Source organism: Sebastes fasciatus, chromosome 17 (assembly GCF_043250625.1).
Source record: "Sebastes fasciatus isolate fSebFas1 chromosome 17, fSebFas1.pri, whole genome shotgun sequence".
NCBI lineage: Eukaryota > Metazoa > Chordata > Actinopteri > Perciformes > Sebastidae > Sebastes > Sebastes fasciatus.
In genome coordinates this window covers 17,371,060-17,396,167 of record NC_133811.1, presented here as the reverse complement: position 1 = coordinate 17,396,167, position 25,108 = coordinate 17,371,060, and the positions used below count along the sequence as shown (strand labels likewise).

Here is a 25,108-nt window from a genome sequence, read left to right as displayed (position 1 = left end):
GTAGATCTCAGGATATAAAAACACACATTATATTTGATCTTAGTTAAGACAATCCTATAGTAGTGGTGCAGAGACACTGCCTGTATAGAGCGCTCCCTCTATATGTGTCCCCGCCACGCCGCCACAGTGTGACAGCACTGAAAGAAAAGTGTGTGTTTCAGCATGTTGCATTGACACAGACAGTTCTGCATACCTATGCATATCCCCAGTTCTAGAGCACACCATTTACAAACAAACAAAACCCCCCAAAAAGAAACATGGACCATGACCCCCTTTTCCAAGGCCCCACAAGCCCCACACACACACACTCAAATGTACAGAGTCACATGCACCGTGTGGCCCCTACGGTGTCTCATTCAAGTGCATCCCACACAGGGAGGATTTTGCTTTCATCGACAAAAAAACGAGGGGACAACTTTTAGGTTGTAGTATTGTCTGTGACTCTCTCTCTCTCTTTGCCCCCAGGTGAGCAACAGCTCTTTCTCTCTCCACCCGTTTCTATCTTTACCTCAGAAAGGTGGGCAGTAGAGAGGGTGCATTTCCAGAAACAAGGTAAAGGATCAAATTTCAATGTGTTTTTTTTTTGTATGTGTATCCCAGAGCAATACATTTTCACTTATGATGATTGGACAGAGGCTGGCAGAATCAGATAAAACCTCATTACAGCTGAACAAGCACTGGTGTTACATAAAGATTGGGAAGGGGAGCAACAACAAACCGCAACATCATAGCTTTTACTGTGGTTTTGCTTCGCGTCTGTTCAACTAATAGTGATGGTTCCACTACAGAAGAGGTAAATACTTCATGTTTGATAGAGTATGTTAGTTACAAATCAGCAGCAAATATAATTGTGCTTGTTGCATGTTCATATATGGAGAGATATTTGTTTCATATTTCTCTATTTCTCTGGTTTGTGCTCATTGTAGTATGGCTTTATGATTGGTTGGCATCATATGTGGTTTTCAAACGAAGCTCCAAATGGACAATAGTATTTAATTTGACTGATTAGATTTCACTATCACTTTTTTTTAAGGATTCTTTGCAAAGCGTTGGCAGAATTTGTATGAAGTATTGAGTATTAATACGTTTTTAAAGATGCCATTTACGCATATTGTAATCCATACAGTGTGTTTAATTTAAAAATGATGTATTCACCCTCTTAAGTTGCAGGTCTTGAGACTATGTATGTACATAAAGAGCCTAATGTCTTAAATTTGACTTGACACCCAGTAAGTCTGTGTGTGCAGTACATGAATAGCACAATAGGATTTTAACAATATCTACAGCAATGGTTCTCAACCTTTTTCATGTCAAGGACCCCTAAATGGATACACATTAGGTCACAGACTCCAATTTGATAAGATTTCGCTTCAGGGACCAGCATCGGAAAAGATTTTGGTTGTGATTAAGAACAGATTACTGTAGTTGTCAACTGTGGAAGAAGTGATCAGTAGTCAATAGTCACTCTTGTGACTCTTACTCATATTGGACTCACTTATATAGTGAATTAAATAGTGAAAATTAACTATTCTCCATATTTCTGGGGACCCCCTGGAACTCCCTCAAGGACCCCTGGGGGTCCCAGGACCCCTGGTTGAGAACCATTGATCCACAGCACGCTTAACTTACATGATTTCCCCCTCACTATGTTACAGTTGCTCTGCAGAGGCCCCGTTATCTCAGCTCAAGATGTACAGCTTCATGGGAGGGGGCCTGTTCTGTGCTATTGTTGGTAATATCCTGTTGGTGATCTCCACGGCGACCGACTACTGGATGCAGTACCGTCTCTCTGGAAACTACGCCCACCAGGGTCTGTGGAGGTACTGCATTTCCAACAAGTGCTACATGCAGACTGACAGCATTGGTAAGGACATTCAGGATGTCTTTCAAAAACTACAATATCAAAGTCCCTGTATATTTGAGCACCAGCTAATGAAAGAGGCATCTGGAACCATATGCTGCTCCATCTTGTGGGTCTGATATATCTGATGAAGTCTACCCGTTTCCTTCCAGCTTACTGGAATGCCACCAGGGCCTTCATGATCCTTTCAGGGATGGCGTGCTTTGCAGGCATCATCGCAGGCATCATGTCGTTCGCTCACTTCTCCTCCTTTGAAAGGTTCAACCGCTCCTTTGCTGCAGGAATCATGTTTTTTGTCTCCAGTGAGTCCTCTGAATCAACTCACACACACACACATGCACGTACACTTAACTTAATCATAACTGACATGTACTTCCCTATCCCTTTTTAGCTTTCTTTGTTCTGCTGGGTATGGCCATTTATACTGGAGTGACAGTCAACTTCCTGGGGAGGCGCTTCGGTGACTGGCGCTTCTCCTGGTCCTACATACTGGGCTGGGTGGCCATGCTCATGAACTTCTTTGCAGGTGAGAAAGGACAAAGGTCGGGGGGTCAATCTTTGTCGAGACATAAACCCCATTTATATTCAAAGTTGTCAGAGAGCTCAGAAGAAGCAATAACCACAGAAGTTACTAACAAATATTCAAAACAATAACCTTTATTGAGATAATCTCTAGTCCCGTTGATGCAATATGAAGGAAATCTTAAATTGAATAGGGTAACAAATTTAACTAATAGATGTCACCATGAAACTTCTCCAGTTGATAACTTACATTAAGGCAATTCTTTTTTTTGTATTACATGTTTTATGTTTAAATATGCAAATTAGGCATTGTCTTATTAAATGTGTGCTAATTTGCATATATTTCCAGAACAGGAATATGAACATTGGATAAATCTTGTTTCATTTTGTTGACATACTAGAGTCAAAGGTTTTTACAGAGGGGATTTGGGATATTTATCACTCCATAAATCAGAAAATACTGTCAATAGCCATTAAAAAAACAGTTTTTGTCATTTTTTTAGGAATAAAATGTTCTATAAATCAGGCTATGAATGATATATGAACAAACCCCTCTCTAAACACCTTCAGAATATAGATAGGAATTAAACTGGACAGTGTGATGGATGTTAAATGCTACTGAAGTGGAGATTTCTGGCTCAGGCTATGAGAAAAAAACTAATTTTGAGAAATTGGCCTTTAAAGATTATACATAAATTTTGCAAGACACTACAAGGATAAACATATTAACTAATAGATGTCACCATGAAACTTCCCCAGTTGATTACTTACGTTAAGACAATTATTTTTTGTGTTAAAAGTTTTCTGAAATTTTATGTTTAAATATGTAAATGAGACATTATCTGATTCTAACTTTTGGTGAATTTAGGAGAAATCTACAGATGTAAATAGAACAAGTAGTAAAATAAACACTTTCTTTCAACTAGTCTGAAAGAAGACATGTTATGGAAGCAAAATAGCCAAAAGGAAAAACAATGTTTTTGCCTGTAGTGTCTCGTTGATATACATATATATATATAAAGCCAAATTGTTTAACCTATTGCATGTAATTTTGTAATCATACATACTGTACATCACCAAATGCACTGCCTCTGTCCGTTGCAGGTATTTTCTACATATGTGCCTACAGAATGTGTGAATGCAGGAGAGGAAACGGCCCACGCTAGAGGGAGACACACAGTTTGTTTAAAAAAGTAAATATAAAAGAGGACAATGCCATTTTGAATTGAGGACGAATAGCGGCGTTGACTGATCTACTGAAGAGATGACGTCGGATGCTGCTCCTGGAGGCCTTGACGGTCTGCTTGTGTTTTCTAAAAGTCTTGCAATATGGATTTTTTATAGAAATAGTCATGATGATAGAAAAGAGGAATGAATCACGTGTCTAATTACTGTAACAGGATTATTGGTTTTTATATTTTAAAGAAAATCTTACTGTAATTTGGCACATTCAATAAAGCTGGTCCTCAAATGTTAGTGTGATTTTTGCAGCTGTACTGAAAGGTCACCAGAAGGTGGCAGCACTAAACCAAAGTACTGGAGCGGAGCACTTACAGTAGATGTGATGATGGATGTGGGCATTACAGGTTGAATCAGGATCAAAAATCAGATAAGATTGCAGACTGTTGAGAAACATCCATCATGTATCTTCATCATACTCCTCTAACTCTTTACATTGGAGGAAATCCAGCATCACAGACAACTGAAGCTGCGTTTCCCCTCAGGAAATGCTTTACAGTAGTGGGCGTAATATGTTGTGGGAAGGTATGTAATGTTGAAATATTAGTCTAGAACAATATATCAAAGGTATGCAGTACATATGTTTGTCTCAGGATTCCCCCTGAAGCTATTTCCTGCTTTGTTCTGACAAGGATCCCCCCCAAACTATATATGATCTTTATTAGGTTGATGTTTATGGGAAATGGCTTTGCCTCTGGCAGCCAGCATGATCTTCCACAACATGTTTGTTGACATCCCCTGAGTACACTCAAGTACAGGCAGCACATGGAAAAGTGATGTGTGCAGAACAGGCTTATAAAGCACCTGAGGAGAAGATCGTGTTCGTGGACCGGGGGGAACCAGGGTGGGGTCTCCAGCCACTGATTGTTCCCCTGCCTCTGTCTTTAATAACTACTTCCTCCTTTTTCTTGGTACTCGTCCATTCCTCGCCATCAGCTGGGAGCAGAGGACCAGTAGCTGCCGGGGTAATGAATGCTTTGTCTACTTGGTGACGCAGAAACAATGAGAGAAATGTAAACAGTCCCTGGACAGATCCCTTGATCCAAGTTTCCATACTTGGTCCTTGTGGCTGCTGTGAAGAGATAAGCTCTGTGATAATGTGTGCTTTTCTACAGATTCTTTCATAAGCCCAGTCTAAAGCTTTCACCGAGGCCTGGTCTTAACAGCCCCGTGGGATGACTTGGCAAATGTTCACATTTTAGAAAATCGACTAAATGATTATTAATATTTATTTACAGCAGAACTACAGTGATTTTTTTTATAGCACCGGGGTTGTAAATACTGTGAGGATGATGGTGGTCCTTTTATTCATCTGTCCCGTCACATATACACAAAGTAAACTGTGAGCAATTATCATAACATTGTTTGACAATACAATACAAGCAGTTTGTATGAGTGTGTTTTTGTGGAGGATTATAGTAAAAGATTGAAAAGCATTAATAGTTTTCAGGTCAAAGTCTTTAAATCAGCTCAGAAAACCACATTGCAAAATCATCTACAGAAGTATTGGATAACATTTTAAGTGCTATGAAATTATTTTGCCTAAAACAAGGGAAGCAAATTGTTAGTAGCGTACTTTAATTGCAGTGTTTTACCTCAAAACATAACTGTATTTACACAACAATAACTTGGCATCATCTTCCTCATTCTGCTGTACAGTCTGTGTGTGGTATTAACTATGCTTTATTGTGAAACAGTTTGCATTGAAAAGAAGAAGAATGATCCCATTTCAACAGCAGGACATTTGTCTTGCTCTAAGAAATATATATTTTTAAGACTGAATATAAGCTTTTAAAATTGCAACGAGAGAATTTTTCTTTTAAAACAGCTCACGTGTTACCAACAGAAACTAGTCAGGCCACATGTGTACTTAAAGTTGAAGTGTAACATAAAATGGGCTGTGCATATACTATGAATGTCATTAAAAGGTTTCATAGGTGAGGGATTCGACGCAGGAATGCAGGGTTAAGGTCATCCCTCCAAGGCGGCTGCTCACCCTTCTATTAGTGTTGAACACGGTGTTGGTGATAACACCTGGTAGTTTTCACCGATGGAGCCTGTTGATATATGTGACAATTTGCTAAATATGTCTAATTTTACACTTAAAACAGGAGGGTGTCCTCTCCAGGTTAGAACACTGTCCCTCTCTGAGGCAGATGTTCACCCAGATGTTTATGTGGGACACAGAGTCACAGACATGCTAAACACTAGGGGTGTCGCGATATACCAGTATTGACGTTAACCGTGATATTTAAAAATAAAATATTGATATCATGTTTAAATAATCCAGTGCCCCATAAATCATTCTATACTGTATGTACAGTTATGGTTACAGACTCTCTCTCCACCTCCCTACACTGGTATTTTGAGTGTAATTCATTTGCTAAAAAAGAGACAAAATGCACAATAAAGTTAAAAAATGAATTTATTATTTTTTTATTCAAATGTTCTATAGATATATTTTTATTGTGAATTCTTTTGGCCACAAAATACCAAAACAAATTTAAGGAGGGGAAATGGTGGATAATGTATTTATTGAAGTACTGTGCTAAGAGGGGAGATTACATTATTTTTTATAGAGTTTAATAATTAAATTAAATAATCAAAGAATTTTGTTTAGCTGAAAGGAAAACACACATACAGAAAGAATTTCTCTTTGACTCAAGAGTACACAAGCAAATGTTTTTTTCTGCGTCTGCGTATTATTTATAGTCATAGTCATTCATACTGTACAACTATGCAAAACCCACATTTTCTTACATCACAAATTCACTGAAGCCAGAGTGCTGTGTATACATTTTCAATCCACAAAATAAAAAGTCCATGAATCTAGAAAACCAACTAACAACCTTCACAATCAGACATTAATTAAACAGTCCATCTTTTCTAGGTTTCTGAGACAAAACTCGCAAACTTAAACATCCAACCATTCCGATTTTTGATCATCTCTACACCTCAATACTTTTGGGTTTTGTCGAGCCATTTCATGAAAAAAAATTATATTCATAAATAATCTAAGTTTGAACAGAACAAAAGAAAATTACACTCACTTCTCCCAAATCATGTCGCACAAATATTTTTGAATCCGCTGACCTCAATGACCAGAGGAAGAATAGCAGTTCATACCAGTTCTCTGTGTAACTAAAGATCTTTGGCTTCTAGTTAAATGAAATTTAACATATGATTCAGAGCAGATACTGTATGTCCTTAATTCTAATATTTGATGGATTATACTCTTTGGCCTGGTCTCCCACTGACTGATGGTCAGAATTATTGCTCTCGGTGATGGAAGAGTATGCTGACACAGCAGGATCTTATAAAAACTGTCCTCATCCCACCCGGCCTCGTCCCATAGAGGAGCTTCCCCCTGAACACTCTGCAACAGTCCCTCCCATTGTGGCTCACTGATCCTATAATGTTCCTAAAAATCACACATCTTCTCAACTATCTAACCTACACACATGCAGACTATATGAGGCATTTTCCCCCCGATCATATCGCCTTGTTTACATACGTTAATGATACAACACAAACAGGTGTTCACAACGAGACCATGTGGTTTTTTGGAAAGACTTTATTGTGCCGCACAAGTGAACACTAACGTGGTATTGCATTTAGTGCACACAATACAAGAGACAGAGAGATAATAAAACATTGCACAGGAAAACGAGGAATAAAAGTATATAATTTACACATCTTGTCATAAATAAAGTCTACACATCAGTGAATATGGAGTGGTTCATTTTACATAAAATACACAACTTCTGAGTGGATGTCTGCTGCAGCTCCTGGGGAGAGGTTGTTTTGTTGGAGAAAACTGTTGCTGAAAGTAAGATAAGTTTATATGGAATCAATTTGGGTTTTGCAGAGAATCATCGGTAATACAGTTATTATTGGTCCCATCTGAACTAGAAATATGTGGCACATGTTCATGAACATTTAGTTTAGAATGCTATGAGTCTTTTTAACCATCTTCTATATATTCAGTATCGCATATAGCAGTGGTTCCCAACCTATTTTCCTTGAAGCACCCCCTACTTGCATTTAAGAAAAGCTGAGACCCCCGACGTCATCACCCCCAAAAACGTACAAATCCTCTAATATCCTCTATTTGAATAAAGTGTATTAAATTAGCTATTTTTTTTTTAATCAAATCAACTTCCTTTAATGAAGTTTTATCAACATAAATAAAGTGATGACATCTTGACACATTTGCCAAGTGAATGCAGATACGTAATATAATTTTTTTTTGCAACAACTACTATAATAGTGTTAGAGCCGAAACAGATTTTTTATTATCATGGTTAAATAAATGTAATTTATGCTAGACCGCCCCGTCAATACAGGGGTCTGTGTCAAGCGGGAGAGAAAATGAACTGAAAATGTTGTTTTTGAAAGGCTAAACGCCAACAAATATGGATTGAAACTGAATATTTTGTTAGATTTGTGACTATGAAGCAAAAAGTGTGTTATTATGATTTTAGTTATGAGGAAATCTAATTTTGACAACCTCAGAACAAACAAATCCTGAAGCACCCCCTGTGATCTTTGGCGCCCCTCTAAGAGGGGCCCGGACCCCAGGTTGGGAACCACTGATATATAGCATTTAGGTCCAAACTAACAATGAACCTGAATGACCGTTAATCCAACATACAGTAAGCAAAATAAATGGACACTGACGATAAGATGTCTCTACTCAAGGGAAGGTCAGATTCCAATACTTCCTTCTGCATGAAAACAGTAATTTGTCTGCTTTTCTCAGCCCACTGAGACACACCAGTGTTTGTAACACAAGAACACAACTCAAGCATCTCACATCGACGCTGCTCTTGAGGAGGGAAGTCACGAGATATCCTCTATAAATTAATATCAAAGGTTTCACAACTTCTGGTGAAAGTAAATTGTCATGAAACAAACTAATCTGTGCACACGACGTAAACCAATCTAGCACCTTGAGTTTTGTCCATTGATCTTTTTCTCTCTTGTAAAGGAGCTATAGCAACACGCCCACAGATGAAAATATAGAAAAGAGGAATCTCCTTCTTTCTGCTGACAGAAGATAGACATAAACACTCTTCAGGCCAAAGAGCTCAGTTTCACATTGTCCTTGTCATGTTGATGGGCAGCTCTTCACCTTCCCCTGCCCTCGCTCACTTCAGAATGAAAGCTTCACTACATCGCATGAGAAACATGCAATAACTGCTTATATTTATCCACCACGTTGCACATTGCCTGTCCATCCAGACATTTCTCTTTGCTTTTATGCCTATATCTGCTCATCCATGCCTGAAGGAGATGACAGAGGGACCTTAAAGATCACAAGATAAGATGATATAGAAATGGAAAAGCCTTCTGAAGTTGCAGCTGAAGCACAGCGGGATGTAATTTAAGGTAAGTGGTAATAACACACCGGGCTTTCCTTTTCAAGTGAGGCTGTGCTCTAAACAGATTTGGAAATCCCTCAATCAGCCTGCAATCGGTTGAAATAAAGACATCAAAAAGCGGTGTAGCAAAGCAGGCACACGGCCGATAAGTTGGAATATGTTTCTAGCAGAAAATAATAAAAAATAGAAATGAGAACATGAAGTCAAACAGCTCATCTGCAACCTGCGTGACTTTCTGCGTTAGTTAGAAGTGGCTTTACATGTTTATTACATATGAAATGCATCAAACTACAGACTGGACTTTAGCAGCAGTATCGCCCCCCTCGTCCTCCTCGCTGTGGTCAAACACTTACAACTATCAAGAAGCACAAGCAGAAAAGCGACTGAGTGTGTTATGAAAGTTACTACATACAGTACATCGTAAAACAAGTAGTAAAATAAAACTTCACAATATAACCGCGACAAAAAAATAACTTTCTCTCTTTCTTCTCTTCAGCTCAAATTGTAACAGTGTACACAGAACGGAGCAAATTAAGACTACTATACACTAGCCTCTTTCTTTCTCAGTGGTCAAAACAACTCGGTTTCTTTAAGGCATTGCAATCTTTTTAATCAGGGTTTCATCTTTTAAATGGGATGGTGGGGTCAAGAATGGCAGCGTGGCTTTTATTTACATGTTCGTGGTGACTTTTATTCATCAAGTATGACTGAAAATGATTGATTTCACCTGTAGCCAAATGATACACGTTTAATCTCACCTACTGACTCTGTAGAAACATGTAGAAGACGGGCCTAGTTTAGCCTGATTCATTATTAAATTGCTTTAAAATGTCCATGGGAGTCATTTTGATTTGTCATCTTTATACTCCACATCTTCTCCCGTTTCCAGTGTCAGATTCTACGCTTTTACTGGAATGTGTGGGAAACTCTACCGCCTGCAACTCCATACAAGTGTCCTCTCTAAAACTGAGGGAATGAGCCCAACTTTGCCTCCGTATAGCTGACAGGTAAAGGTCAGTAAGGTCGTCTATGATATATCATCATGTTACACAGTTCGGCAGGGTGTGTCTCTCTGAAAGGGTCTGATGTCTGATAATCTGGCTCTCGGATTTCCTCTTTTCCAAACGGTCCCTCTGAAATTCGGTCTGTCTGGATTATAGATTTAGAGAAGACTAAAGGTTCGGGTTGACAAAGAAGCACAAAGAAGAATAAAAAAGATCAGATTGAGCTTCTCTTTCTGTCAACTTTGACATGAACATGTTTCACCAAAGGTAACGTTGAGGATTGTGGGAAGCGTGGTCTTTGGATCAGTAGGTACCTGAGGTGCCTAATTTAAGGCGACGTAAAAGAGCTTTAGCTTAGTTTATCTTTTTGGTGCCATAAACCTTGAGTTACAGGGAGAGTGGGGATGGTTGCTCTCTTAAAAAGGAGGAGAAGAGGGGTTGTATTGATCCCCAGAGTGAAGTAAGGTATAAAAAGAGAGGGTTCGGGGGCTCTGGGGTTGATTTTGTGGCTGTCCCAGCCAGCTTGATGGGTGAGGGGATGTGCTGAAGTTCGGAGACTCTTCTCCTTTGGGGGTAAAAACCATCTATAGGTGGGATTAAAAACAAAGGTCTCTGTGGGGTTTTTAACATCTGTCGTGTCTCTAAATGTGTCGGCGACGATGGTGGTGATGGTTGTGCATGTCCTCCATCGTGATCCTGCCCCACACGCCAATCACAAATGTTTCAATCTCACACTCGTTGTCCCCGCGGGCGATGCGGAAGTAGCCGTTCTCTCCCCAGTTCTTTCCCCAGGAGTTGGCAGCGATCTGGAAAGAAAAGTAAAGTCAAATTTAGTAAAAATGAGACAGATTTTAATCTGAGAATGCATATACAAAAAACAGAACTGGCAACACTGTCAAACACTCACTTTAAAATGTATTATTCATTACAAAAAGCACAATGTTTGAGCCAATTAAGGGGCTAATCTGGGCATCATGGGTTTGTTTTGCACACTGAAACAACTTACCCAATATTTTTTTGATGTCCCATCAAAGTTTCTCTCCTCTCCCCACCTGGTGCACAAAGCAGAGAGAGGATGGTTACTCAAATTGCATTAGAACTAAACAACAGGAAACAAAATATCCCTAAATACACATATCAGCTGTGTCAGAGTTGCTATTTTTAAAGTATGGATGCCGTCCAACATGTCAGATGTAAACACTTCTCAGTAATGTGTACACCTAGAACACGCTTGGCATTATTGATAAAGAAAAGCAGGAAGAGGTACAAGTGGCGTTCGAGTGGGGGGATCAAAATCTTTCATCTTGTTAACAACATCCTGAAAACAGAGTATTTATGACTGGACACCGCCTGGTTGCACTCCGACATCATTCCAATCCAAAGGAACACGGAATCCCCCTTTTCCTCTCCGCTGTTTCTGGACATGAAACAGGAAGGAGAGGGTAGGCTACGAGGAAGTGAACACCACCTCAATCCTGTCACGGACAGCAACACTGACGACAAAAAAATGCACAAATACAGTATATATATATATATGTGAATCTGAACTTAGAGGCCTATCTTTACCCTTCTTCCTCATAGCAGCTTTGTTCTCAGGAAACATTCCCATCATGCCTTGCACTTTGGTCTTAGCTTAGCCACTGCCAACTTTTAGACGCCCGCCGTTTCTGCTCGTCATGATCAAAACATTCTCCCAAAGCCAATTCCCATCCTGTTTTTGCACTCCAGGCCTTTCGTTTCCCAAGAGACTCCCGGTGTCCACTCGCTTGTTATCTTTTATAAGGGAAAGGAATGCTGGGAAATAGAGCGGCTGGGCTCAGGCTCTGCCAACTCAGTAGCCTGCCACCACAACACTGGCAGATGGTGCCAACCTGCTTTCAGCGAGTGTCTTTTTTAGCCCCGACTGGAGTCAGACGTCACATTGACCAGGAGCAGGCACATTAAAAACAGCTGTGTACACAACAGATGTCAACTACAATCTGAAACAGACTGGAGAGATGTGATTCGTGTTTGTGGGTAAGGGCACATTCACACCTGTATGTGTGTGTGTGTGTGTGTGTGTGTGTGTGTGAGATCCTACATGCATGCCTGCCTGCCTGCATATTTATCGGTATGGACAGAGCCAGACAGAATCGGACCACTGCTGATCTCTTATCGGGCCTCCAATCAGCTCACTCGCTCGCTCACGCGGGGACAATGATGGGCATACCGCTGTGCCCATGTGCCCCGCCCTTTCCCGACGCCGATTCAACCCACCCCTGACCTCTTCTCCCGTGGATTGATCCCCCGCTCTCTGTCCGGTACTGTCAGGATCAACGGCCCAGACAATGCCCTTTCCACCACACTGGACCTCAATGCTCTTTCCACAAACTTTCCCAGGCCCTGGGCTTAAAGGAACGCACCGCTATGGGATTTGGCCTATGTAAACACACTATGGCCTGTGGCTGGCAGGTTGGAGCTCAAAACACTATGCACCCCTTACCCCCTACCCCTCCTCGTTTTGCTCCATCCGTCCCTGAACCCGTGTCGCTGGTACATCCACATCCACTCGTCCAGTGAGCGACGAGGAATCATCAGTAGAAGGAGCCAAAGAGCAGGAGGCATTCAGGAAAGCTGGGAATCTAAATTCTCATAATCATCTCACACCCTGTATACCCCACAGTTTATTGACAAACTGAGGATGTAGAGATGTAATTTTACTAGGACTGTCAATCGATTAAAATAGTTAATCGCAATTAATCACAAACTAATCTCAAATTTTTGTATCTGTTCAAAATGTACCTTAAAAGGGAGATTTGTCAAGTATTTAATGCTCTTATCAACATGGGAGTGGGCAAATATGCTGCTTTATGCAAATGTGTGTATGTATTTATTATTGGAAATCAATTAACAACTCAAAACAATGACAAATAATGTCCAGAAACCCTCACAGGTACTGCATCTAGCATAAAAAATATGCTCAAATCATAACAAAGCAAACTCAAGCCCAACAGGCAACAACAGCTGTCTGTTATGTTCTGGCTGTGCCAGTCTCTTGTTATTATTTACTTTTGTGATTTTGGATTTGGTGTCTTTTATATTATTCCGGTGTTTCCTGTTTTATTTTGGTAATTCACTCCTCCTGTGTCTTGTCTGGTTTTACTTCCCTCCTTTGTTTGTTTTCCCGCCTTTTGTTGATTGTCTGCCCCGCCCTGATTTGTTTCACCTTTGTGTAATCATGTCTTGTATTTAAGCCTGTGTGTTCCCCTCTGTTCTTGTCGGTTCGTTTGTCTCTCCAGCCCGGTCTACCTTGTCCTCCGCGTTCCTTGTTTCCTCCTGCTCTGATCCTGGTGTTCCTGGTGTTTCCCTGGTTTGTGATTTTTGGTTTTGGTCCTCTGTTTGGTTTTTGTTGTTTGTTTCTATTTGTTCTTTTGTACTTGGTTCCCCTCCCAGCCTTTTGTTGTTTTTGTTTTTTCAGGTCTATTAAAGCTCGCTTTTATTTCTAACTACCTGTCCTGCCTGTTACTCTGCGATTGGGTCCCCTTTGTAAACTCCTCACACGACACTGTCAGTGTGCTGACTTGACTATGACTTGCCCCAAACTGCATGTGATTATCATAAAGTGGGCATGTCTGTAAAGAGGAGACTCGTGGGTACGCATAGAACCCATTTTCATTTACATATCTTGAGGTCAGAGGTCAAGGGACCCCTTTGAAAATGGCCATGCAAGTTTTTCCTCACTAAAATTTAGTGCAAGTTTGCATTGAGCGTTATTTAACCTCCTTCGTGACAAGCTGCGGTTACCCGTTATTAACGCGTTAACTTTGACAGCCCTAAATTTTACGGTTTACATAGTGTGAGCCGGACATCAGCGTTGTGAACAAACATGTGCATCCACAGTTTTCCAAGAGGACATTTCAGAACAGCACATGTTTACGGTGAAGTATGTGGTTCAAACAAGCTAAGTACAGGTTGGAGGCCGAGTGTTTATCATACCCATGCCTATACACGCCGTGTGATGTCATAAAACTACATGAAATGTCATAAACTACATACAAGACACACACATAAAAAGGAGCATGAAAAGGGGCTTGTAAATGGAATGTGTTTTGTCTTCACCAACGGCCAATCAGATAAAAGTAGAGAGGCTGTTTTTATGCCATGTCTGGAGAAACTGATGTTCACGGACAAGCTCAGACGCTGAGGCACTACGGTAGTCAAATGCACATTCCTCAGCCCCTATGAGACACAAATTACGAGGTAGCTGCTCATTTTTCTAATTTGGAAAGTGAAACTAGTGAGCGGCAGCGTATCATTGTCCCGACAGACACGCTTCAAAACCAGCTGGATGACTCCGAGAAGAGCTCTGTCAGATATTTACAAGTGAAAAGGATGTTTCTGACTTTTTACAGGTCAAAACCTCTCAGCTCTCTCCAAACAACACATAAAAACAGCAGTCAACTACTACCTGTCTGTCTGCAGATAGTCTAAATGATAGCAAGAGTGTTTTGGCTTGGATGTGGAGAAGAGAGGAAGTGGGACAGTCAGTGAGTCAGATGACCAGCTGAGGCGTGATGATGGAGACGCCACGGAGATGTGGCAATGACAGCGAGGAGGACGGGGGGGAATAACGAGAGACAGATGGGTGGGGGCAGGTAATCCAGGTGTGTGAGCCGTCTACCTGCCTACATATTTGTGGTCGCCGTAGTTACTAGATAGAGGAGGAAGAGGGAGGGGGAGGCCTCGTCTGGGGCAGACGGCGGCGTGGAGCCAAGGTGTGTCTCCAAGAGCAACAGACTGGGAGGGAAGCTTGTCGACACGTATGCTCTCGGCCGTGTGTAAGCTCTGAATCTCTACTCAATTAAAACCTGATTCATCCTTAATAAACACTTTTTCTGCTGAAATGGCATCTGTTGAGCATGTAGCGACAGTGAAACCAGACGCTTGGAACGAGAGGAAGGAAGGCAAATGTTTTTCACCCATTCACAAGTTAGTAACTCCAACTGAAAAAAAACTTTCATCATCAAAAGGCATCTCAAAGGTGTTTATGTTGCGTCTAATAAGGTTTGTGCACGGAGCCAAACCTCTTCTTACAGCTATGCAATGACGAACAGGCTGCTGATTCACAAAACAGTAGCAAAAAGACTCAATTTGACATGTTTTGCACTGTGTAGTGGTAAACTTACCCAGTGATCCTGATTGAGTGAGTGCCGTGTTTGCGGTACTGTGTAGGCTTGGTGAAGCTGACATCAGTGTGTTTGTAGATCCCATTCTTATAGACAAAGAAGTCCTCGTGGACCTCCATAATAGCTGGAAGAACAAACAAGCAGGGAGAGTTAGTAGACGGATAAAACACACGCACACACGCACGCACGCACGCACGCAATATGACTATTGAGGCTGCTGAACCGATTGTAGAAGGGAGAGATAAAAATCTTATTCAAACAACAATTAATCGAAAAGTAATTACCTAATTTCACCAAACAAATTCCAATTTCCCCCCTGAGTCGCACACACCCAGACATCAGACAGGGCAGCAGAGGGTGTGTGTGTGTGAGAGAGAGAGAGAGCTGCACAGCTGAACTCAGTGTGACTTTCTTATTCCAGCTCAATGAGAAAAATCTCCGGATGTACAGCTGAGAAATTCCCTCAATTGGAGGGTTACCTCCACTAAATCCAGTGTTCTCTGGCTGAGAACAGTGTGTGGACCTCCTCGCTTATAAACAACTCACACAATGCGCGAATACACACACACACACACACACACACGTACACACACCTCTATGCCTTTGTGTCAGAGAGAAGCTCAAAGGCAAAAAGGAAACTTGACGTGAAGCCAATAAGTTCTCCTGGACTGCTAAACAATAAAACAAGAAGCTGGCACGGGCTCATCATTTCTAACCAGGTGGTCATAGTTGAAACCCGGGACAAAACCATCACGCTGACAAGGTCAAACATGACATCATCTGAGGTCGGATACCTAACACGGTGCATGTGTTTGGATTTGTGTGTCCCCTGGGAGTGCGGTGTTGTTTTGATTTTTAAAAAGCAACACTCACTTGGGAGCAAACGTTGACACTAAAATATTGTTTACAAGTTGGGCTTACCTTGCACGGGGCCATTATCCATAATCTCCTTCATGATCTCCTTTTCCTGAGAGAGAGAGGACAGAAGGAAGGATTTATAGGCAGAGGAGAGAGAGACGGACAGGGAGATCATTACACATCAGTGAAATGGAGAGGATGAAAACAACCCCCTGGATGTTAAAAGTCAGATAACAAGATTGAGTCCAGCAGGGCCTCCTGGCCTTAATGTCTGGCTTATTGACTTCACAGGCCAGCGGGAGACAGAAACAACAGGCTGTAATGATTTTGAGAGGCATTAGCCGTCATTTAGCAATGATGGATGCCGGCCGATGGAACCACACGTCGGCTGCAGCTCGGTGGTCGACTTTGAATTGGAGGAGATGTACGGAACAGCATGCAGAGACGGCTTCTGGAAACGGTTTAAGTGAATGTTACGTGATACTTTGTCCTAAAAAAGGAAGGGCAGAGGTGCTTTCTGAATAAAGATTATTGATTTAGATCGTCCAGCTTTTAAATTGTGAAATAAACTTTACACTTTTCTCACAGCAATTTGTAATTGTGCATTTAATATCAACCAAGTAGAGTTTAATTATTTACTTATTTATTTGTCATTGTGAGAAAAAAACATTAATATACATTAGGGCTGTCAAAGTTAACGCAATAACGCGTTAACGCAAATTTGTTTTAATGCCACTAATTTCTTTAACGCATCTTGAGATTTTTAAGTTGTAGCAGGGTCAGTTTTAAAGGTAGAGTGAAGATACTTGCATCATATGAAACTAAAATCCCTAATGAATCCATAAGTACCATGTCATACTAGCTTGTCGGGGAGGAGATTAAATAACACTCCAAACTTACACTAAATTTTGGCGAGGAAAAAACGGGCATTTACCTCTAACCTCATGATATGTGAATGAAAATGGGTTCTAGGGGTACCCACGAGTCTCCCCCCCTTTGCAGACATATCCACTTTATGATAATCACATGCAGTTTTGGGTATAGAGTATTAAATACTTGACAAATCTCCCTTTAAGGTACATTATGACCAGATACAAAAATGTGCGATTAATTTGCGGTTAAATATTTTAATCGATTGACAGCCCTAATATATATACATACAGCGCAGTTGTTGGTCTGTGTTTTCTCATTGTAGTCAGCTCTCATATCGACTGACTGATTCTGGTTTACTGCACTCACTATTGTGCCTGAACATGAATAGATGACACACAGAAAGAGTCAAGTAATTTGATAATAGAAGGTAAACTCAGAAAGCTAATTCCAGATACACTTTTGAGTCATGTAATGAGAGCAGATAACGATTATGGATGATGATTATCCAAAGTGCAGTCTGTAAATTGGTTTAATTCACTCACTTGCCTGTATATCCAGTATATGTCGAGCCGAACTAATCTAACTACAATCAGAATTTATTAAATGCTGTATTCTATTTCAATCGACCTTCCTGGATCCGACTGCCTGGAAAGTGAAAAGTGGCAAACATGCCGGTAAAAATAAAACTTCTTCCCCTTCACTGATCAGTGCTGTCAAGCACTTAATCTTGTACATTCCCGATGGAGTCAAGTATGCATACGGAAAGGGTGCAAAAACACATACTGTATTAAACACGTGAGAGAGATTATAGTCTACTGTAGCACGAGGATGCCCTAAAAATGTACAGCGAGCTTATTGGAGATCTGAGAGCATGTGCTGGTCGGGTGTTGAACTGATGTAGGTGTCAAAGGTGTACATGAGTGTGTGAGCAGGTGTGAATGCATGCATCACATATGTCTGTTTATGCATGTATTGTTTTGTGTTTGTGCAGTGCTTACATTGGATGAGAGCCTGTAGGGCGGCGTGGACTGGTAGATGTCGTTGTGGTAGTTGTGTGTGTTGGGGCAGCGCTGCGTGGCCTGCCTCTTCCCACGGCCAACTGAGCGACTCTGCATCATGCAGCGGCCCACATCCGCTGGCGTCTGCTGTGGGGGTTGGAATGGATAACAGTCCTCTGTCACCACTCTGTGAGAGGAGAGGAGAGATGGAAAGGAATCTTTAGCATGTTGTCATCAAGTATACATATTGTGTGTTGCTTTGCTTTTTTTGTTTGTTTCTAGCTCATAATAAATTAAGAGTTTACCCTCTACGTCGGAGGTACCACCAGGCTCCATCGACGCGTCCCCCGGCACAGCCTCCCTGGTTGCGTGTGTCACAGGAAATTATATTTTGTGGGGACAGCTGAGGAGTCATGTGACCCATCGACTGGATGGAGATTCTGTCTGATGCCACAGCTAGTGAAGAGGATAGGAAATATTACAAAATGTCATGAAAACAGAAAAATGTTAGATTTCAAGATGCATGATTTTATCCTCTAATTGTTATAATTTGTGTCTTCAGAAAGCTAAAGTATGTGATAATCATAGATATCCAGAAATATTGAGGAAGACTTTGTAGTCAACACATTGTCATGTCCAAGAGTATCGGGAACAAGACAGCAGTGTTTGTTTTGTCTTCTTTGTCTTTTTGTCACCTAACCTGTCACTTGTGTCAAAAGTTGTTACACTTTCACAAGTTTATATTCTTCTTTTTTCTGTCTTTTCCTATGACATCCTATATTTCCCTGCATTTTCTCTGTTTATTTATATTCCTGCTCTACCTGCAGTGGAGAAAGCCCAGGATGCAGCACAGTTGCCCTGGTCCAGCGGTTCATGGATCTTTCCCGGCCACTTCTCTGTCGAGTTGAAGTAGAGCGGCAGACGGTCGCTCTGAGGATCCATGTTCATCTGACAGAGAGATAAAGTGAAGTCAATACAGCTTCATCACGGTTACAGTCTCACAGAACAAGCCTCATTGAGGTAGCATTAATGTTTCTCAGTAAAAACAATTATTATCACAAGAGACAGCCCAAAACTTTAAACAACGATTTAGAGTCAAATAGAGGAAATAGCAGTTTGAACTGCCAACACAGAGTTGTAGCAGAACAGAGTAATTATTTGCCCGCAAACTAACAGCTGTAATTAAAATGTTGTATGACAAGTTTGGATCACAGGTGGATTACATAAATTGGCTTATCAGCCCTCCAGTAGAAGGGATTTATTCACAGGTGATTAGGAGCATTTGGCCCAGTGTCAATCTCTGACTCTGTAGAATAGACAGGAAGCTCTGATCCCGGTCCTCTCCATGAAACCATGAGGCGGTTTAGTTAGCTGTTTAACCAGCTGAACTCTTTCATGGAGGCATCCATCTCTATTTAAAATGCCAATATCACTGTGATGATAAATCCTTATTAGGATGATAAGTCTGTGTCGGAGTGCACATATTTTCCTGATAACGCATATTCACTCGCAGGTGCTTCTCAGATGGCAAACATACTCGATCTATTAGTCTCCACTCGAGGCTGGATGCTCTCCTAATCTCCCAGTTATGTGGGATAAGAGCACACACTTCTGTGCAACTGACTTTCCCTCTCTCTCTCTCTGTCTCTCAAAGAGGATGGCTGCCTGCGCTGCATTCCTCAAATTAATAGCGAGGTATTCAAAGCACAAACGACCACCTGACACATAACTAAGGAATGTGCTGGTGGTCAGAGATTTGTAGATGTGGAAGTTCAAAGTCCAAATGCGCAGACACCTGAAACACCTGACCTTAAGGCGTGATAAAAAGAGGGAAAATTTCTGCGAGAATAATTCTACATTCATTCATGAATTCACATTTTTCCATCCCTTACACGGGAGTCTCCAGACAGACATGAAAGGAGAGAGGGACAGAGAGATTTATGAATGGGCTGCAAGTCTGATCTGGTTCCTGGCACAGGTAGGGACACGCTGACGGCGGAAGAAGGAGGGGAAGTTGTGAGGTTTTTTAGGGTGGAAGTAGTCGTGGAATGCTGGGAGACGTAAACAGGGGGAGCGAGGACGGATAGATGAAGGGATGGATGGAGGTGGGGAGGTTTATTCTCCAGGGCAGCCACCATCCCCTCCATCTACTCGGTCTGATGTTTTGGTTCCGTCTTATGTAATCTGTCTGGGTGAAATGTAAACAAAGTCTGAGCGGATCAGAGTGGGCTGTGGTTCCAGCTAGAGACGCTGTCGCATACCAACAAGCCACCATAATTAAGCGAGGCGCGTTTTGATCAGCGCTCCCTTGTTGTAATAGGATTTAAACCTGCTTATCGCAAATCATAATATCACTCACGGGAAGTATGCGGAAGCTTTTAAAGAAGTGAGAAGCCACAACAGAACTGTAACAATTCACTTTTATCTGTCGCTAAAACTTCCTGCTCTCTTCCTTGGGTCCAACATTGAAAATATACTAAAAGTAGATTTTGGTGCAAAGACTGGCGTACTCGCCGATACCGATACCAAATTTGGGGAAGTGCTATTTCTAATGACACCAAACTGTATATACAATGATACAGCGGGGATGTTTACACTTGCCGTAAAGGTGCAGCTATAACAAACATGATGTCATACAGCTTCAGTGGGAATAACAAATACATAATATGTGATGTAAGTGACACTAAAGTGGAAATATTTTTTAACGTGGAATTTTAAGGGGAAACCCCGGGTTTAAGAGGTTACACCCAGTAGCAACAGGTAATAGGATATTCTTCCAATCCCTTTACTAGTTCTCTCGTGCCACCTTTTAAAAGCAAGGTCAAAGCAGAGGTCAAAGGTCAGCTACAAAACAGTGAGGATGGTAGGGTTTTCATGACTTGCTTCAGGGCACTTGAGCAAAGAATACGAGTATCAACACTGAACTTTGTACCTGTGCCTTCGGGAACTTGACCACCCACACATTTCTCTTGATATTTCTTTGTCCTATCAACCCTAAAAATAATTTTCAGGTATGAAGACTGTCGTGTACCTGGATCTCATTCATGTTCATAACAGTCCTGGATGGTCTCTGTGTGCCCAGGCGGAACCGGATGCCCTCGTCCAGAGTCATGCCGTAGAGCTGACTGTAGTTAGCTGCCTTCCATCTGAAAGCACGACATAGGAGGAGAATGCGTTGTGACCATGTGTGATAAAGATCTTATTATAGAACATCAAATGTCATCAGGTAAGTGTGTTTGTGTGCCTGTGTTTGTGTTTTTTTTTACCCATAGTTGCCTCTGTTAACAGCATGGATGATGTCAGGCTCCATCAGACAGGCGTTCTGCTCACACTCCCAGCGTCCTGTGGTCCCACATGTGCTACAGAGAAGACACAGACAGTAGGGGTAAAGAGATGAGACCAGTATCAACAGCTGTAATTGCATGAAAATAGTTTCCATTTCCATATTTATGCTAAAGCCAGTGAAGTCATCAGCTAGAATAGAAAGCCTATCTGAGACACAGACAAATATTCAGAGGCTCAGAGGAATTCCCAAATAAGAAATTAATTGAGAGAAGAACGTCAGTAACTGGGGGGAAAAGGGAAAAGAACGAAGGAGGGAGGGATGGAGAAACAGAGGAAGAGGTTAAAGGAAACATTCGGCCTTTTAAGGCAGAGAAGAAGTCAAGAAGATGACAGGAGAGATAAGAAAACAGGATATTAATGATGACGACGATGTTTAGCTTGGGAATAGTCAAAAATAACTTGCACTGGGTACTTTCTGATGACTCACTGTGAAGAAGCGTGTGTGTGTGTGTGTGTGTGTGTGTGTGTGTGTGTGTGTGTGTGTGTGTAGCCAGACTAGTAGTGGAAAAAGTATCAAGATCTTTCTTTACTTAAAGAACCAGTGTGTAGGATTTTGGGGGATCTGTTAGCAGAAATGGAATATAATATTCATAACTATATTTTCATTAGTGTATAACCACCTGAAACTAAGAATCGTGTTTTAGTCAGCTTACAATGAGCCCTTCATATCTACATAGGGAGCGGGTCCTCTTCACAGAGTCCGCCATGTTGCTACAGTAGCCCAGAACAGACAAACCAAACAATGGCTCTAGAGAGCCTTTCACGATTTTACGTTACCTGAAGGTCACCCTAGTTTTTCGACACGCTTGGGAAGGGAGGGATGAGTGGAGGTGTATTCAGCCTCACTGCTAGATGCCACTAAATCCTACACACTGGTCCTTTAAGTAAAGGTACCAATACAACAACATAAAGTAAGGATTTTTAAAAGTCCTGCATTCAAAGTGTAACCAGCAAAACATACTTAAACTAGAAAGGTGCACTCAGTAGAGTGCAGATCTCCACCAGGTGTGTCTGCACTGCTGTAATGTTTAATTGAATGAATACAACCCACAATTGGCTAACCCCGCGTCTAGACTGCAAGTGTATCAGACATGTTTTTCAGTTGCACGTCTCACAACAGATACGCTCTCATTGTAATCTATGCAGATCTCTGCGCCGACTGCTCCTCAACTGTGTCCCTGAGTGCAGAGTAGCGACTGAGAGGCAGCGATGCACTCAGCTGTGTGATCACTCGTGGCCCTACCGGCCGGGGGCCGGTAGAGTAGTGAATGAGGAGTCAGCAGTCTGTCAATGGCGGTATCAAACAGGCAATAAAAGGTGGTGTTAAGAGAAAATGTGAGTCACTGCAACCACGAGAGTTCTGAGCATGCAGCTATAAATGAGCAACCAAAATATCATGCAGTTTTATTGCAGCAGTATGCGAGATTAGTCATGGACAGACACAGAGATGCACACTATGTACGCACGCTTCCTGGCAGAGATAGCAATCAAAAGTATTCATTATGGGCTGGCATATTAAAAAATAATCTCATTATATATACTATTGGGTACTGTAATAAATCTATAACAATGCATCATAATTTATAAGCTAATATTTTTCAAATTAAAAGTTTAACCACTAGCCGTCGTAAAATAAATGTAGTGGAGTCAAGAGAGTGATATTTCCCTCTCGAATGTAGTGAAGTTTAAAATGAAAGTGCTTCAGTCAATTAAAGTAAAAGTACTTCACAATTGTACCAGACACAAAGCTTCCTCTCACGGATGAGTCACCATGCACATGACTTCAGTTCACCTTCCGCTGATACTTCATAGTTAATGATTTCCTGCAGCTAAACAAACAGTTTCATACGAATCCCTTTTCTGATTAATTCTTTGAAACTATAACGATGTACAAGAAATACCATCTCAAATAGTTCCTAAAAGCAGCTGTCGGACAAAACACCAAAACTGAGGCCTGTCTTTTATAAACTATATTTCCTAACCATAATGGTATAGAATAATACAGAATAATTACAGTAATAACACAGTGATAGTTCACATAACTTTTCTAAATCATAAACCTTTTGGTGGGTCAACTATTGTCTTAATTTATTTAGGAGACATTCTGTAATGTCATGCTGCTCCATAACTTCTTACAAGAATAGTTTGACATTTTGGGAAATACATTTCTGCCTGTAGGTATAAGACATAGACTCTATATAAAGATGGACGACACGTTTCCACTTCCTCACTGTACAGAAGTGAAGCCAAAATATCTGGGATACGGGAGCTGTGATTGTTTTGGTCTTTATTTCTAAACTAAGATAACTGGTTTATGGCTGTAGCTACAGAGTTACTCAGACAGGATATCAATCTTATCTAACTCTCGGCAAGAAAGCAAATACGCATATTTTCTCAGACTATTATAACATTTAAATGTCTTAACAATTGTTGCTCTCTGTATCTCAAAGTTGGTCTCCTTATGTACACATTAATGGATGAATTGCAAACAAGCTAGATTCTTTCATTCCCCTTTGGAGATCTTCAAGATGTATTGATGTTTTCTTGGTTTCTTGGTTGTCTGACTGTAAATGTTTTTGTTCTCAGGGTCCTCTCACTAACGCTACCTGGTTAAATAAAGTTACTAAGCCACCATAAATAACAGCTGCAAGGTCGGGAATATCATAATAAATGAGTGTGTTAGCGAGAGAGAAAGAATGAGGGGTGTTTCCCACACAGGCGTGTATAGACTTCCAACCATAAAGTCTACTGTACATTAGGCATCATGTTTACAGAGAGGGGAATCTGCCCAGGAGGATCATCAAACACACACAATGATGAAGAGGCCAAATTCCCCTTTAGTCACACTGAAGCTAGAGTGTGTATCACCTCTCACACTTCACTCCTCCCTGCTGGGTTTCTGAGACACGAGCATGAGTTCAGACCAGGACCGTCTGATGGCTCTGATTGACCTTTGACCTCTGCCTACCTCCAGCAGGAACTCATACATGCAGCTCAGCGCCGGTGGGTCAAAAACAACAATAAATTCACACAGTGATAGTACTGTACACACACGCAGGGAGAGGAGTAATGACAGACTCATGGAGACAGGGGTCAGAGTGTGACAGAAAGAAATACGACGGCTCCGAGGACAGTGGGAGGCCGTATTTCACATTCTCCGTCACACTCCATATTAGAGAAAGACACCATCTTCACCTCTGAGACCATACACACACTTGTACATATACAAACAACAGACACATCTGGGCGACATGATTGTCTCGCCATATCCTGCCAGATCAGTGGGAACAGAGCCATGTTTGTGTGCGTTCAGATATGACGTATCTACTCAATCTGAGAAACTAGAAAACAATTTTGATTTCGGTTTTGATTTTTGGCTGCTGTCCAATCTGAAGTACACGCCAGCGGAGCAGAGCTGCTGCCAAATTATAGCGGAGATAGTTGCTCCTTCGGGGGCTGCGTGAGATTGCCGACGCGAGCAGGAGGCGCCGCGTTTCAGATCATTTGGAGCAGATAAAGAGTTATCAGGATGCCAACAGCTCAGGGAGGAAAAGGACTCAGCTGGGGATCCCATTAACGCAACAAAAGACTGCTTGCCACACATATCATGATGTATCTTCACACACACAACATAAGCATTGCTTTAAAAGGACTGTATGTACATTTTTTACAGTGTAAAAACGTTTTTTAATAGTTTTTTTATTGCCAATGTGTGAACAGGTTTTAGCTTAACCTAAAATATGAGACCTTCAGCAACTTTCTGGGTTTCCTCTATCAGCCTGTAGACTGACTTTAATGTGAAGAATCCGAGCTGGTTTTTCAGGGAAAATCCATCGGAAGTTACTTCATGTGCGCTAGT

General features: G+C 41.3%; 2 protein-coding genes across 4 annotated transcripts in view; one reads left to right on the top strand and one right to left on the bottom strand.

The window, feature by feature from the left end:
- Window positions 1–402: 402 nt before the first annotated feature.
- On the top strand, window positions 403–3,873 carry LOC141754600 (lens fiber membrane intrinsic protein-like). 2 transcript variants are annotated; one of them, XM_074613794.1, is made up of 5 exons: window positions 403–552; window positions 1,656–1,864; window positions 2,014–2,163; window positions 2,253–2,387; window positions 3,488–3,873. In XM_074613794.1, exons 2-5 carry the CDS (start codon window positions 1,690–1,692, stop codon window positions 3,547–3,549), a joined length of 522 nt encoding a protein of 173 aa, XP_074469895.1. In that variant the 5' UTR covers window positions 403–552; window positions 1,656–1,689; the 3' UTR covers window positions 3,550–3,873. The 2 variants fall into 2 exon arrangements, with proteins under 2 accessions (XP_074469895.1, XP_074469894.1); XM_074613793.1 differs by lacking the exon at window positions 403–552 and adding an exon at window positions 643–793 and having other exon boundaries at window positions 3,488–3,872.
- Window positions 3,874–7,785: 3,912 nt separating this feature from the next.
- The window catches only part of tinagl1 (tubulointerstitial nephritis antigen-like 1), a 41,483-nt gene continuing 24,160 nt past the window's right edge, over window positions 7,786–25,108 (bottom strand). For both annotated transcript variants that reach the window (XM_074614630.1, XM_074614629.1), the window contains exons 4-12: window positions 21,171–21,263; window positions 20,936–21,050; window positions 18,726–18,852; window positions 18,210–18,360; window positions 17,905–18,091; window positions 16,097–16,142; window positions 15,176–15,299; window positions 11,017–11,062; window positions 7,786–10,816 (exon numbers count right to left, since the gene is read on the bottom strand). In XM_074614630.1, coding sequence (XP_074470731.1) covers window positions 10,652–10,816; window positions 11,017–11,062; window positions 15,176–15,299; window positions 16,097–16,142; window positions 17,905–18,091; window positions 18,210–18,360; window positions 18,726–18,852; window positions 20,936–21,050; window positions 21,171–21,263 — 1,054 coding nt within the window. In that variant the 3' untranslated portion in view covers window positions 7,786–10,651. The remainder of the gene's footprint in view (window positions 10,817–11,016; window positions 11,063–15,175; window positions 15,300–16,096; window positions 16,143–17,904; window positions 18,092–18,209; window positions 18,361–18,725; window positions 18,853–20,935; window positions 21,051–21,170; window positions 21,264–25,108) is intronic.

Excerpts from the sequence above, each read along its gene's own strand:
- LOC141754600 (XM_074613793.1), top strand. The coding sequence starts at position 774 with ATGGTTCCACTACAGAAGAG. Across the intron at positions 2,164-2,252 it reads AATCATGTTTTTTGTCTCCA|CTTTCTTTGTTCTGCTGGGT; the intron begins GTGAGTCCTCTG and ends ATCCCTTTTTAG. Across the intron at positions 2,388-3,487 it reads GCTCATGAACTTCTTTGCAG|GTATTTTCTACATATGTGCC; the intron begins GTGAGAAAGGAC and ends TGTCCGTTGCAG.